Source organism: Balaenoptera ricei, chromosome 6 (assembly GCF_028023285.1).
Source record: "Balaenoptera ricei isolate mBalRic1 chromosome 6, mBalRic1.hap2, whole genome shotgun sequence".
Lineage (NCBI taxonomy): Eukaryota > Metazoa > Chordata > Mammalia > Artiodactyla > Balaenopteridae > Balaenoptera > Balaenoptera ricei.
In genome coordinates this window covers 41,819,254-41,835,913 of record NC_082644.1, presented here as the reverse complement: position 1 = coordinate 41,835,913, position 16,660 = coordinate 41,819,254, and the positions used below count along the sequence as shown (strand labels likewise).

The window sequence follows — 16,660 nt, the reverse complement described above, 5'->3', positions numbered from 1 at the left end:
TTATTTATTTATTTATTTATTTATTTGGCCCCGCTGTGCAGCACATGGGATCTTAGTTCCCTGACCAGGGACTGAACCGGTGCCCCCTATAACAGAAGCACAGAGTCTTAACTACTGAACTGCCAGGGAAATCCCAAATTACAGTGAATTTTAAACTAGTGAAACACCACAGGGGATTGGAAATATCCACACAATGGATTATTATACAGCCTTTAAGAATGATGGAGTAGAGGATATTTATTAACATGGAAAGTTGGTCATGCTATGTTATTAAATGAATACCCTCCCTTTTAAAAACATGAGTCCAGGGACTTCCCTGGTGGCTCAGTGGTGAAGATTCCCAATGCAGGGGGCCTAGGTTCGATCCCTGGTCAGGGTACTAGATCCCACATGTATGCCTCAGCTAAGAGTTCGCATGCCACGGAGCCGGCGAGCTGCAACAAGGAGCCCGTCCGTGAGCCACAACTAAGGAGCCTGCCTGCTGCAACTAAGGAGCCCATGTGCCGCAACTAAGGAACCTGCCTGCCACAACTAAAACCCAGTGCAACCAAATAAATATTAAAAAATAATAATAAATAAAAATAAAAATGCATCCAGGAATGTTGATTTTTTTTTCCTCAGGGAACACATATGATGTGCATAATTAAAAGATAAAAGAAAAGGACCACAGGCCCTGAAATGAGCTGCACTTACTCAGGACTCCAATGATGTCCAGGAGAATCAGGCATTCTGTCCAGCCCATCTCTAAAAGCTTGCTGCCTACTCACCTGCATCCTGCTGTGCAGGAGACAGGGGTATGGCCGAGATCAATAAGCTGCTTGAACAATATCAAGACTCTATAGCTATAAATATTTTAGACTGTTCAGGAGCTAGAAGAGTTGTCATATCTAGAAAGTTGAGTCACTGTTTCTATTGCAAGTCTATTAAAGGAAAGACCCATGTGGTTGTTTAAAGTAAAATAACATTTTTGGGGTCCAAATTACAAAAGTAACACATCATAAACTTGTAAAACATAGAAAAGGGGAAATTAGAAAATGAACACCACCACTACCTACTACCACTTGGTGTATTTTTTTCAGGTCCTTCACTATATACCCAGTCACATGCATACATATTTTTCTCCATTTATAAAAATGTGACCTCATACATATTATTTTATATCTTTTAATACCTTTTCAAATTAATCTATATACCTTTAAATAATTTTTAATGGCTTTAAGGTGATTCGCTGCATGGGTATGCTAGAATTTATCGAACACATTCCCTGTTATCGAACATTTATGCTGTATCCAAATTTTCAGTGATGCAAAACACACTGCAGTGAACATTCTTGTATCTAAATCCAGGTGCCTGTGCTAAGATCTCTTACTCTTTCAATTGTGAATCTAAGCTGCTCCTCCAAAAGATGGCTATAGGGCTGGCTTGCTGAAATCAGCAATGGTACTTCGTGTTAGGTCCTGAGTTCTGATATTTTCCCACTAGAATCATGATTTTGTGGGAGGAGGACCATATTAGGATTTACAATTATCCTGAATTTAAGTAACATAATAATTCTTTTTTTTGGGGGGGGGGGGCGCGCAGCTTGCAGGATCTTAGTTCCCCAACCAGCGACTGAGCCCAGGTCCTCAGCAATGAAAGCATAGAGTCCTAACCACTGGATCACCAGGGAATTCCCAGTAACATAATTCTTTACAAGTGTTATAGTTAACAAGTCCAGTAAACTGATTCTTAACCCGATTTTGGAGGGCTCTGTTGAAAATGGAATAAGTCCTGAGAGTCAGCTTTGGCAAGACACCTAAGATTTTGCCTGGTATCTGCCAAAGTCACCAAGTGAAGAGCCTCTGACAGTACACCACAGAGGTTTAACTACCTCAATCACCTTGACAAACATTTGGTAAAAAATTTCTCTTAGGTTGTAAAATCAGAACTCAACTGGGTGTTGCCTTTATCTAAATACAAAGCCCATGTCCTACTTCCAAGTGATACACGATCCAATCAGAGAATAGAAGGATAACAAAAGAATTGGTCAACTAGCCTGATTTTACACAGATCCTCATTTCTTCCTATGGAAGATGAAAATTAATTCCTATAGTACTGAAGGATACTAATAGTTAATGTATAGATTATTCAGAAGAAAACAAGATATTCTCAGCTTTTTGCTCCCCAGAGCATTTCAAGGCATAAGACCTCCTACTCAGAATTAACAGGAAGCCTTATCTCTAAACTGCAAACTACTGGAGAGCAGATTGTCATTACACACTAATTAATTATCTAGTATATTAAGAGATTATAAACTTTTAATAATAACAGTGTTAAAACAATAACATAATCCCTATTCTCTCATTCTTACTTCCTGAGCCTTACAGCACAAAGACTTAATGATAATATGATTATGTATCTGCCCACTGAAAAGGAAGAACTCTCTCCAGGTGTTATCTGGAACTCCAAAAAACTTCTGTGACTTGAGAGGGGAAATTCCTTTTGCCGTATATCCTACCACTGTATTTCCAAGCTCTTTCTTTACACCCTTTCCCTAGAGAGGAGGTATACTACGTGACTGCTCAATCTTTGTCAGCAAACAAGACAAGCACTGAATGGCAACCTGGCAAGGCCACTTTCACCATTGCTTTAGGCTAAGAAAAAACATCTAGCTGAAGTAACATTTTTTTTTTAAATTATAGAGTTTATTGACAATACTTTATCTACAATACTGGAAATAAAAAATGCAAGGAAGATTGCTCAGAATCCTATCCCTCGGGACTTCCCTGGTGGTCCAGTGATTAAGAATCCACCTTCCAATGCAGGGGACTCTGGTTCCATCCCTGGTCAGGGAACTAAGATCCCACATGCCGCGGGGCAACTAAGCTCGCACGCTGCAACTACTGAGCCCGTGTGCCACAACTACAGAGCCCATGTGCCCTGGAGCCCCTGCACCACAACTAGAGAGAAGCCCACGTGCTGCAACAAAGAGCCCGCACACCACAACGAAAGATCTTGTGTGCCACAACTAAGACACGACACAGCCAAAAAAAAAAAAAAAAAATCCTATCCCTCTTTTCAAGTCTGTTTTTCATTTGTCAAGTTCCTGTTCAGTCCTTAATCACATGCATGTATAATGGTGCATAGCTATAATCAGCAAAGAGAGAATTCTGTATCTCATTACATTTAACATATCAAAAGCTCTGCATGTTATTACAGTCTTCACAATTATGTCAATACCTCCATATTATCATGCAGATTTGATTTACCATAAATTACTTAAGTATTCTATTGTTAACATTTTGATAAAATAGCTTCCAATAATTATTTTGTTAAAAAAGACTTCTCTCTTCCTTTGGATAATTTCCAAAGTATGAAAATATTAGGTCAAAGGGTATAATACTTATTAGGCTCTTCATTCAACAAACAATACACCCCAGGTCTTTGAAACATAATGCCAAATTACTTTCAAAAAAGGGTTTTAGTGGCAATAAATATATGACCTGTTCCACCACATCCTTATCAGAACTGGTTAACACTTTAATTTGTATACAGAAAAATATTTTGCTTTTATCTATATCCCTTTTATGATGAAATTAACTATAATTTCCTAATTGTACTTTTTCTTATATAAATTATATCTAAATGAATTATTTTTAAATGTTTAAGCTCCTTGGGATGTGACTTACATATAGAAAATAACCAATTTACAGGGTAGAAAAATGGTCACTTCTTATCTTATCTTATGTATCTGAATTTGGCCAGAAATACACCTAAAGGCTAGAACCATCAAACTACTGTTACCACTTCCTCCTCCACCACCATTAATTACATCAACAATTTACTAAGTACATGTTCTAGGCACCGAGCTAACCAACATCTTATTTAATCTTCTTCATGACTGAGCTAGGCAGATACTACTCACTCCATTATTATTATTATTTTTTTAATATGTATTTATTTACTTATTTGGCTGCACTGGGTCTTAGTTGAGGCACGTGGGATCTTCGTTGCCACATGTAGGATCTTCGTTGTGGCATGCGGACTCTTAGTTGCGGCATGCATGTGGGATCTAGCTCCCTGACGAGGGATCAAACCCGGGCCCCCTGCATTGGGAGTGTGGAGTCTTAACCACTGGACCACCAGGGAAGTCCCCACTCCATTTATTTTAAAGGTGAAAGAAAGGCTAAGGAGAAATTACTTGGCTTGTCCAAGGGTACAAAGCTAGTAAGAAATGGAGCCCAGATTCAACCCATGAATCTCTGAATCCAAATACACAATACAAAATGACTTAAACTTGTTGGTATTTCTGACTTAAGTTTACTATAACTCTTCTAGTAAAGAGACCAAAAAATTGGAAAGTAATGACTTAAGCTAAGATCTGACCTAAAAAAAGAATGGGCAGGGGCTTCCCTGGTGGCGCAGTGGTTAAGAATCTGCCTGCCAATGCAGGGGACAGGGGTTCGAGCCCTGGGCCGGGAAGACCCCACATGCTGTGGAGCAACTAAGCCCGTGCGCCACAACTACTGAGTCTGCGTTCTAGAGCCCACAAGCCACACTACTGAAGCCCGCATGCCACAACTACTGAAACCCGTGTGCCACAACTACTGAAGCCTGTGCGCCTAGAGCCCGTGCTCCACAACAAGGGAAGCCACCACAATGAGAAGCCCGCGCACCGCAATGAAGAGTAGCCCCCGCTCGCTGCTACTTGAGAAAGCCCACGCGCAGCAATGAAAACCCAACGCAGCCACAAAAAAAAAAAAGAATGGGCAAATTTCTTGCTTTGTCTGTTGAGACCAGAACTGGCATATAAGGAAAATAATTATTTGTCAAGGGCTTCCTCAAAGTGCAGAAATAAGATTTGATTACATACTACTGGTTGCTGAACAGATATTAACCAAGATGCCTACAAGGAAATTCTTCCAGATCCATTAAAAATGATGTCCCACCTATGCCCTGAGTGTGGTTTAGAAAATACAAGGAGGATTCAAATGAATGGTCTAGATTTAATAAGGTGACAAAAAAATTATTGTTATACAGCATAAAGTCTAAGCCAGTGGTTCATCTAAAAATTGCCTGAGAGCTTGTTTAAAATTCTAATTCCTAGGTTTCACGGAAGGAAAAATCCTAAACCAGTACTGGAGTGGGGACCAGGAAACTTGTATTTTAAACACATACCTCAAGTGATTGTGATGCAGACAGTTCCTGAGTCATGCTTAGGAAACAAAGGCCTAAGCAATCAGAAATCAAATATACATCAATTTAGAAGAAGGTGGACTGGCAAAAGAAGACTAAAGGAAGAGCCCAAGGAAAACAGGAACCAAATCAAGTAACCAGACTAACTAACTCATTACTAACTTTCAGCAGGTAGTTAGCCTGCCAGGCACCTCCCAGCAAACCTCTGCTCTCAGCTACCCAGGTTTCCCCATCCTCCAAGTCTACAGGGCTGCAGGAACAGGCCATAAATTCACCAAGGGCCATGCTGCGAAGCATGTGACTCAATTCTCCAGATGAGAAAGGTGATCAACAGGATTATTCATTATTAAAGGCTAGACATGAGTCAGAAGGAAAAGAAAAAAAAAGTTATCCACAGGAGATTCAGTTAGTCTTGTCAACCAAATCCCCAGCGACTTGAGTCACTCTCCCTTGTTTCTGCCCAGCATCAGCCAAATGGGTCTATCCAGAGTCGCTCAACATTCCTTGTATATTCCTGACTCTGCTATGGAATGGACATCCTTGCTTCCTTCCCATCGTTGAAGCCTCTTCCTCCTCTAGGAAATCCTCTCTGAATACCCTAGCTAGGAATGACTTCCTCCCGGGAGCACTCCTGGTTGGCGCTTCTAATGAGGCATCTATGTTGTTATTAACTTTGCACGCAGCTATGTATTGTATCCCAGCCAAGCTAAGCAGAGGTCAGGCAGTCCTCTGCCATTAGGGTTATTGCAGTGAAAGTTTGAGGAGTACTTGGCATAACATAAAGAATTCTGACAAGGAATAAGGAAAATTAGGACCCAAACTTAACTCATTATAGAATCTCAGGCAAATAACTTTTCTCCCTTTGGGTCTGTTTCTTCAACTCTAAAAGAAAAAGTGGAGGCCAGCGGTCACAGTCCCTTCCAGCTCTGTCTGAGATTTGCTTCTATATCACTGCAACCCCACATGAAGCAGTGTCTTGCCATACATGGGAGAAACTCAATAAATGGTTATAAATTTAGTAAAAGCAGACACAAACCACAAAGTTGTCCCACTACATTCTAGCCAATGAAATGCAGAAATATTACTCCATTTCTTCTCACATTCGAAAACTGTCCTGATGAAAACATCCCCACCTAACATGTGAGAGGGACTGATGGCCTCCAAGGATCCAAAGGCATATAAGGGCATTCAAGTGGAATCAGCAGTTTAAGAAGCTGAATGTTGGGACTTCCCTGGTGGCGCAGTGGTTAAGAATCCACCTGCCAATGCAGGGGACATGGATTCGAGCCCTGGTCCGGGAAGATCCCACATGCTGTGGACCAACTAAGCCCGTGCGCCACAACTACTGAGCCTGCACTCTAGAGCCCGCGAGCCACAGCTACTGAGCCCATGTGCCTAGAGCCCGTGCTCTGCAACAAGAGAAGCCACCGCAATGAGAAGCCCATGCACCGCAATGAAGAGTAGCCCCCACTTGCCACAACTATAGAAAGCCCGCGCGTAGCAATGAAGACCCAACGCAGCCAGAAATAAATTAATTAATTAAAAAAAAAAAAAAAGAAACCGAATGTTGCAGTCCAACCATAATCCTGGATTGAACCCAGTTGCCAATTTTGGGTCAGTTTCTTCCTTTTATCTCCTAGACCAGGAAATATATGAAGAATCCTGCTTAAGGTCAAGCTAAAAAGCAATACTCCTAGATATCACCAGGAAAAACTCTCATTCATCTTGAACCAGAACCGGGCACTGCTCCCATTCCAAAAGAAAAAACGTCCATGTGTCAGCTTGAGAAGACCTTTTTCTCTGACTGTAACGTCTATCAAGGATCCTGCTAGAAAAAAAAAAGCCTGGAGCGCAAGAGTCACTATGTTACTCCTATGCTCATTCTCCAACGTCCCAAGCTTCCAACAGACTATACCTGAAATAAAGGGCTCAGATCACTTAAGAGAAAAACTGCCCGCCTCAAGCTCTGAGGTGGTTGTCAACTGAGGGCACAATGTTTGAAAATGCATGCATGTGTGCCTGCGTGTACACGTGCACGTGCCTGATTGTCACAATAACTGAGGGTGCAGGGTAGAGGGGGACTGCTGGCATGTATGGAGCAGAAGGCAAGAATGTGATATCTCCAGCAATATGAGGTAAAGTCCCAGAGAAGGAAGAAACCACCAAAACACCATCAACATTCTTGTTGAGAAAAGCTGCCCTAAAATTCTTGAATCCTTCCACAGGACTGCTGTTCAGGCCCTAACCTTTTTTTTTTAATTTTTAAATTTTTATCGAAGTATATAGCTAATTTACAATATTATATTCATTTCAGGTGTACAACATAATGATTCAAAATTTTTATGGCTTATACTCCATTTAAAGTTGTTATAAAAAAAAAAAGTTGTTATAAAATATTGGCTATATTCCCTATGTTGTACAATATATCCTTGTAGCTTATTTATTTTATACATAGTAGTTGGTATCTCTTAATCCCCTACCTGTATCTTGCCCCTCCCCCCTTCCCTCTCCCCACTGGAAACCACTAGTTTATTCTTTGTATCTGTGAGTCAGTTTCCGTTTTGTATATACATTCCTTTTATTTTTTAAATTCCACATATAAGTGATAACATACAGTATTTGTCTTTCTCTAACTTATTACACTAAGCATAATACCCTCCAGGTCCACCCATGTTGTCACAAATGGCAAAATTTCATTTTTTACGGTTGAGGAGTATTCCACTGTTGTCTGCAAGTGTATGTATATATATGTATGTATATCTTGGCAATTGTAAATAATGCTGCTATGAACATTAGGGTGCACGTTATCTTTTTTTTTTTTTTTTTTGCACGTTATCTTTTTGAATTAGAGTTTTTGCTTTCTTTTTCTTTGGATATATACCCAGGAGTGGAATTGCTGGATCATATAGTAGTTCTATTTTTAGTTTTTTGAGGAACCTCCGTGCTGTTTTCCATAGTGGCTGCACCAATTTACATTCCCACCAACAGCATACAAGGGGTCTCTTTTCTCCACATCCTCACCAACATTTGTTGTTTGTGGTCTTTTTGATAATAGCCATTCTAAGAGGTGTGAAGTGATACCTCACTGTGGTTTTGATTTGCATTTCTCTGATGACTAGGGATACTGAGCATTTTTTCATGTGCCTGTTGGTCATGTGTATGTCTTCTTTGAAAAAGTGTCTATTCAGGCCTTCTGCCCAATTTTTTTTTAAATAAATTTATTTATTTATTTTATTTATTTTGTTTTTGGCTGCGTTGGATCTTTGTTGCTGTGCGCGGGCTTTCTCTATTTGCGGCGACCGGGGCCTACTCTTCATTGCAGTGCGTGGGCTTCTCATTGCAGTGCGTGGGCTTCTCATTGCGGTGGCTTCTCTTGTTGTGGAGCACGAGCTCCAGGTGCGTGGGCTTCAGTAGTTGTGGCACACGGGCTCAGTAGTTGTGGCTCGCGGGCTCTAGAGTGCAGGCTCAGTAGCTGTGGTGCATGGGCTTAGCTGCTCCGCTGCATGTGGGATCTTCCCGGACCAGGGCTCGAACCCGTGTCCCCTGCATTGGCAGGCGGATTCTTTTTTTTTAAGAGTATTAGTCATTTTATTTTTATTTATTTATTTATTTATGGCTGTGCTGGGTCTTCGTTTCTGTGCTAGGGCTTTCTCTAGTAGTGGCAAGCGGAGGGCCACTCTTCATCGCGGTGCGCGGGCCTCTCACTATCGCGGCCTCTCTTGTTGGGGAGCACAGGCTCCAGACGCGCAGGCTCAGTAATTGTGGCTCACGGGCCCAGTTGCTCCGCGGCATGTGGGATCTTCCCAGACCACGGCTCGAACCCGTGTCCCCTGCATTGACAGGCAGATTCTCAACCACTGCGCCACCAGGGAAGCCCCTGGCAGGCGGATTCTTAACCACCGCGCCACCAGAGAAGCCCCCTGCCCAATTTTTAATCAGGTTGTTTGTTCTTCTGATATTGAGTTGTATAAACTGTTTACATATTTGGGGTATTAACCCCTTATTGTTTATATCACTTGCGAATATTTTCTCTCATTCAGTATGTTGTCTTCTCATTTTGTGGATGCTTTCCTTTGCTGTGCAAAAGCTTTTAATTGGGTCCCATTTGCTTATTATGCTTTTTTTCTTTTCCCTTAGGAGATATACCAAAAAAATACTGCTATGATTTATGTCAGAGTTTTCTGCCTATATTTTCTTCTAGGTGTTTGATGGTTTCCAATCTTAAACTTAGGACTTTAATCCATTTTGAGTTTATTTTTGTACATGGTATGAGAAAATGTTCTAATGTCATTCTTTTACAAGTAGCTGTCCAGTTTTCCCAGCACCAATTTTCATTGAAGAGACTGTCCTCTGTCCATTGTATATTCCTGTCTCTCTTGCTATAGATTAACTGATCATAAGTACATGGGTCACGCCCTAACATTCTTGACCATTAATTCCCTCACATACAGAGGGTGACTAAAGTCTGCAACACACTACATGAAACAGGACTCCTGGAGCCCATACCTGCGTTAATCCAAGCAAGGCCTTCTCAAGATGAAGACAAGTCAGAAAAGGGCAGCCAACTCTAGCACCATCACATATAAGAGGCATAAACTTATTCCTACTGCTCCTCTTCCTAAAGCCTTATAACATCAATTAACTTGACATAGTACTTTAGACTTTTTGAAGCATTTACACAATGATTTTCAATCTACAAACACTTCTGCACATGTGCCCAGCAGAATGAACTTGCCAAGATAGCAATTCTATCACTTCCACATCTAAAACCTTCCTCTCAAAAGAGTCAAATATTCTCAAAATAAGATAAAGACTAATTCTGGGATAACTGTGAACACTTCTTACTAGACAAAGAATAACCATATGCCATTTAAAAAACTAAAACCTAACTAGCAGGCTAATATCCTAACTACAAAATATAGAAGGATCATACAGATAAGAATGCTGTTGACAAAGGATTAATCTCTAAAATATATAAACAGCTTATGCAGCTCAATATTAAAAAAACAAACAACCCTGTCAAAAAATGGGCAGAGGGCTTCCCTGGTGGCACAGTGGTTAAGAACCTGCCTGCCAATACAGGGGACATGGGTTTCAGACCTGGTCCAGGAAGATCCCACATGCCGTGGAGCAACTAAGCCAATGCACCGCAACTACTGAGCCTGCACTCTAGAGCCCTCGAGCCACAACTACTGAAGCCCGAGTGCCTAGAGCCTGTGCTCCACAACAAGAGAAGCCACCACAATGAGAAGCCCCCACACCACAATGAAGAGTAGCCCCTGCTCGCCGCAACTAGAGAAAGCCGGAGCACAGCAACGAAGACCCAACGCAGCCATAAATAAATAAATTAAAAATATATATATATACTGTCTTTAAAAAAAAAAAAAAAAATCCAGTCAGAAAAAAACTCCCACATTTTTCCTGTTTGTTTCTGTGTGTCTCAAATTGAGTTTCATATTCTGCTTTTATGATTTCAGGAATTTGAATATGTAAACTCAAGTTTATAATATTATAGCTATTTTCTCAACCCTGGTAACTACTATTCCACCCCACCCCCAAAACTAGGCTTCTCCAAGTGCTTCTTCCTCTCATCTGGCAGCAAATTGCAGCCCAAGCCTCATCTTGTCTGCTTCATTGTGATCTACCAAGCCTACCTGTGAAGTCAGCAGTATACCTCTGACCATTACTTTGGGAGTTGGTGAGAAAGATAAAAGCAGCTCTGGCAACAGGAGTTAGCCTGGTACTATCACTTAGGCTTTGGGGTCTTGCTGAAAATAATTCCACAGGAGATTTTCCTGTGAAAATCCTATTTACTTAAGCCTTTCCCCAAATCACCCTTGTAAATCCTTTCTAACACCCTCTTACTGAGTGGCTTCATGGTTCCCTGTGGTGGAGGTTCACCCTAGCTGCAAGGAGCAATTTTATCTATTATAGGTGAGCGAGTCCCTGAAAGTCAAAAAATGGAAAATAAGAGTTCATGTCTAAAATTAAAAACCTCGACTCTGCACACATTATCACTCTGCCTATCACCATCCTTCCCAAACCAACCCCTCTTAAAATATCCACTTTCTTGAATTGTTTTTGGTACTCTCCTGGTTTTCCTCTGACCTCCCTGCTCCCCCTGTAGCAGATCTTCCTGCACCATAAATGTAGGTGTTCTCCAAGGTTCTGTTCTTAACCTCTCTGTCAATATCAATGGTTCTTACCCATTTTTGGCTCACAATACTCCCTCCGAAAATGTAATGAAATCTATGGACTGCTCCCCTACACCACCCTCCCATATCATGCTCAGAAAATATACATCTAATGATATTTTTGCAATTTTAGGGAAGGTTTATGGAACCCGAGAGTGACTTCTCTACCCTCTCTCCATGGTAATAGAACAATTTTAATAATCCCTTATACATATGTGAATCCTAAACCAGTAACTTCTATCTTTACCCCCTCTCAAACTTCAACTGATTGAAAGCACAAAACTAAACATTTTCTCTTCAAATTTTTTTTTGTTTCAAACGTTCTTCTGGCAAGCTTCTCTTATTTAGCTTTTCTGTATGGCTCTGTATATAACCTGAGTTTGTAACACTAAACCGGGAAAATATACCTACCCATCCTGGTTCCCAAACCCATACTTCAATTAAGGTTATACTACCTCTCCTTCTTTAAATAATTTAGTAAAAATATGAGTGTTGTAATGTTGTTAATGATTAAAACATAGGCTGGGGAATTCCCTGGCAGTTCAGTGGTTAGGACTCCGAGCTTCCAATGCAGGGGGCATGGGTTCGATCCCTGGTCGGGGAACTAAGATCCTGCAAGCTGTGTGGTGTGGCAAAAAAAAAAAGCAAAAAAAATAGGCTAGCAATCTTACTCCTGTGCTTATAAGGCCCAGGGAATTCAGAGAGGTTGAATGGACTGCCCCTAGTTTGAGTGTTAGCCCATAGCACAGGGAAATTCCCACCCCACCAATCAAGCTACAGAATAATTTACAAAACCTCTACTGCTTTTTTCACAGAGGATGACCCACTGCCTCAGCAAATGTTTCTATACTATAGCCCCAAGTCAGTTAACTTGGAAATGGCCTAACTTTTCAGCATCTGTGTACACTTAGTTAATTAAGCTCATAAATACCAACAGCAGCCAAGACAAAAAGCGCTTCTAACCTGCAGATACATATTAAAAGATTATTTTAGAATATAAATAGTTGTGGTATACCTTTCCTACTGAATACATTTAAATCATTTCACTGATGGTAAAATTTCAATACATCAAAACTTAATTTACTATTGAGAATCCAACATGAACTCCTCCCTCCCCAAACTCTTCAGATATTATCCAAAGATAGTGCTAACTATTTAAGTAATTTTCCTTTTAAACTGAGGGAAGTCCCAGGGAGTGCCAAGAGCATTGGAAAAGGCTTTGGATTCATTATCACCACTACTATTTCTGAACAAGTAAGATATTGCTAAAGAAAACACTAATTATAAAAAGAAAAGAAAGCAAGACTCCACTTAAACACTTTAAGTCATGAGGAAACAGGAAGACAGAAAGAGGCACGTATCAAGAGTAGGTTATTACTCAACATTATTCTCACCTTCAAAAGAGGGTCAATAAATTCAAGAAGCAGGAGACTACGACGATTAATTCAGTTCAAAATTCAGCAACATTTGCTGGGCAAAACACTATGATGGTTTGTATGGGTATGGGGTGTGAAATGAATTCCTCTAAATGGAAGACTCTTTCTACACCAAGTGACAACGATGACAGTTCTCTTGAACCAAGAGTAGTGACCTGAGAGACTAGGAAAAGGAAGTTTTGTAGGAGCTTGCCACCACTATTTAGTTTTGAAAGGCTTCTTTATAACAAGCAACCGTCAACAAAAGAGGAAATGAAAGCTTGGCCTCAACCACCATGGTATTATATCGTTCCTTAAAACTCATGTTTAAATCTTTGCCTATGTCCTTTATAAACAAATACTTCTCCTAGTACTTAAGACTTTCTTGATCTAGAGCCATCTTCTCTTTCAATTAATCCAAGATGTGTTTCTGTCCAGGGTAAATTCGCCCAGCCATTATGACATTTCTTGTCTATTCACCCAGGGTGAGGTGAAAACAGAGAGCAGCTGGACCTACATCTGATCTTTTCTCACATGTTAATCAGAATCACTTCCCAGGGCTTCCCTGGTGGTGCAGTGGTTAAGAATCCACCTGCCAATGCAGGGGACACGGGTTCAAGCCCTGGTCCGGGAAGATCCCACATGCCGCAGAGCAACTAATCCCATGAGCCACAACTACTGAGCCCGTGTGCCACAACTACTGAAGCCCGTGTGCCTACAGCCCGTGCTCCGCAACAAGAGAAGCCACCGCAATGAGAAGCCTGTGCACCACAATGAAAGAGTAGCCCCCATGAGCCACAACTAGAGAAAGCCCGCGCACAGCAACAAAGACCCAAAGCAGCCAAAAATAAATAAATAAATTTATTAAAAAAAAAAAAAAAAGATCACTTTCCACCTGCAGGCCCTGTCTTTTCTCACTTGCCATTCCTCTGACATTATGCTATTTGTGCTCTTCTGTTCCAATCATATCCACAATATCCAATCATGGATTGACATTTTATCCATGCCTTTAATTGTTCTGGTTAAATTTACTGATAAAATTTCCCCTTCATTCACTTATAACTATCTTCTAAGTCATTCTACGTAAAAATACTCTGTTACTCATGTCATATTCAATTTTTCTTGCTACTGAATCCTTTTCAGAAGGCTACTTTGCAAAGACCAAACGTTTATTGGGTTGGCCAAAACGTTTGTTTGGGTCTTTCATAAAATCTTATGGAAAAACCCGAATGAACGTTTTGGCCAACCCAATACATCCTGAAATATACCACCGAACATACGTCCCTGCCCTTTCTTATAGGAAATACATCTTTAGATTCTATCCTCTGAAAAGAGAGTGTTTGTCTTATTCCTATCTTTAGCCAAGTACGAGTTTAAATACGTCTACATATGCCCTTAGCCTAGCAGACAACACCTAGGTTTTCACTATCCTGTATCCTGAATGATGCCCAGACCATCATTCTTTCCTCTGAGCCCTCTGACTTAAAAGACAACATAAAAACGGGGGGGGAGGGGGGGGAGGAAATCAAGAAGCAGTGGCATATCCATATGGCAAGAGGCCTAAAGAAATAGACTCCTCTGAAGATTTACCAGAAAAGAAATGTGGAAGTGGGAAAAGGAATAGAAAAGAGAAGAAGTCATGAACAGATAGGAGGGAATGGAAAGGAGAATAAGGCAATCTCCTCCCCCAAAGAACTGATGGGGAAGACCAGCAGTGAGAGATTCTAGGGCATGTGGAGCCATATATCCAGAACTAGGAGAAAGTTCACATCCACCCAGAAACTTACCGTGTTGCATTTTGTGCCACACACCACTTGCCTATGATTCAGCCACTGAGATGCAAACACTTTATTAAGGGTCCCCAGGTGAAACTCTCTCTCCTTCAGGAGGCTGGGAAGTTGCTGTGCTGCATAAGCATGCAACACTCGAGAGTAGTTGGTTTCATTCTGTAGCCTGACTTCTCGGTTCTTCAGGTAGTGCACTAAGGATCTCTTCACTGGGGGGAGTCTTTTCCTTTTGTGAAGTGAGTGATCCCAGCCAAACTGTGGAAAGCAAAATTAGAAATCACTGCTTTGGCTACCCTTGTCAGAATAAGGGATCCTACTGTATTAGAGAAATCACTAAGAACTCATCCTGCAGGATTTACATACAACAGAAACACAAATACAATGGAACAGGAAAGTCAATCTAGAAGTCCAGTTTAACTCTTCCAACATTGAAAAGATGCTGCTCATAGTGATACCTATGGAAAACAAGGGCTGAAAGAGAAAGGAATGAAAGCAGAAAAGAGTATGAAAGGTTTACTAAGGCCTTTTATAAGTGAAGGATTCAGGTACCTTAAAGCTATCCTTGATAGAGAAGGGAGTGAAGGGCCGAGAGATTAACATACAGACCTGGGCTGCATCTCTAATGGGCCCCCTTCTCCCTCTCAGCCTGTACTCCCCGTGGAGCATGGACGGTGCAACCCAAGGAGCCCAACTGGGGTCCCAGGTCTTTCAGGGATGCCCTATCAGTGGCCGCCTTCCTGTGACCAGGTCCACGCTCCAAGCAGTTACAGAATTCCAAAAATCAAACACCAACGGGGTGGGAGGCACGGGAAATCTGAGTCTGAAGAGACCCCAGAGAGCAGGACAGGAGTGAAACCTGGAAACTGCTGTTTCATCTAGGGGTCCAAGTGCCAAAAGGCCCAGCTCAGAGCTTGGCTATCCAAAGGGAGGCTCATTCCTATATGAGAGACACAATCATTTCCCCTTCCCCGGGCCACAGGAAGGCGGACTTCACTGTCTCTCCCGGTATCTTTCGGGAGGTTTTGTTCCCGATTCTCCTCGACTTCGGTTTCCCTTCCTCAGAAACCCAGTTTGTTTTCTCCTCAAGCCCCGTTCCCGGCTGCAGGCCTCCCCGGAATATGTCTCGTTTTCATGTGCCCCTTTAGCTCCTCACCCCTGCGCCCTATCTGCTTTCCAGTGAACTCCTGCGGGCCCAGCCCGGATCCTATTGACCAGGGCTCCGCTCTTCACCCGTCCCCCGTCCCCCCAAGACCTTGGACCTCATTCCGGTTCCCTGATTTGCTAACCCTATCCTCTGGGTGCCTCGGCCTTATCACCCGGGGCCCGGCCTCTCAGCCCTCACCTGTGGGCCCTGAGCGTCGCTCCCAGCTCCCGGCGAGGCGGGTGCTTTCCGCTTCCTGCTAACTGCTTTCCGGGCCATAGTGGGCAGCGCCGCCGCGGCCCCGCAGCCACATGGGGCGGGGGAAGCGAGCGGGAGCAAGACGGCAGGTCATATACTGGGCCCCGGAGCCGCGCACCGTAGTGCGCCCGGTCCGGAAAATGGCCCGGACCCCGGGAGGCAGTAGAAAAAAAGGGAGGCAAGCAGAAGGGAAGGAGGGAGGGAGGGAGGACCGGGGCGGGAAAGGGAAGGGGAAGGGGAAGGGGAGACAGGAACCCGAAGCTTTCCGACGACCAAGTCTGGTAAGGACGGCGAGCGGCTGGAACCAAAACACCCTCTCCCTCTAGCCCGCGCTCCGTCATCCTCGCGCAGTCGCACTTCGTAGCGCGTCGCCACGGAGATGCAGTGCGGAGAGAAGGGCAGGGTTTAGGGCTCGCTGTAGAGTTCGCGGCAGTTGCTCAGCGGCCGCCAGCCCTTTTTCAACGGCCGTTTGACTGCCGCTGGAGGTGGGCGACCTGGGGGCAAAGGAATCTGGGTTCTGGCCCCCGACCTCGGAGCCCCACCCGCCCATCCGCAGGCACCCGGAAGTGAGGTCGATTACCCTCGCTCGGGGAAGGAATCCCTCCCAACACGCCTTTACCCCGCAGTCACCGCTGGTTATCTCCCTTTGATCACTGCACGTTTCCCCAAACCTATGAAACCGAGCCCTGG

The 16,660-nt window shown here is 42.8% G+C and overlaps 1 protein-coding gene across 1 annotated transcript in view; it reads right to left on the bottom strand.

The window, feature by feature from the left end:
* Positions 1-16,298, bottom strand: part of DCAF12 (DDB1 and CUL4 associated factor 12) — a 36,479-nt gene extending 20,181 nt beyond the window's left edge. Inside the window, exons 1-2 of the mRNA XM_059924587.1 lie at positions 15,914-16,298; positions 14,572-14,826 (exon numbers count right to left, since the gene is read on the bottom strand). Coding sequence (XP_059780570.1) covers positions 14,572-14,826; positions 15,914-15,991 — 333 coding nt within the window. The 5' untranslated portion in view covers positions 15,992-16,298. The remainder of the gene's footprint in view (positions 1-14,571; positions 14,827-15,913) is intronic.
* Positions 16,299-16,660: the final 362 nt, after the last annotated feature.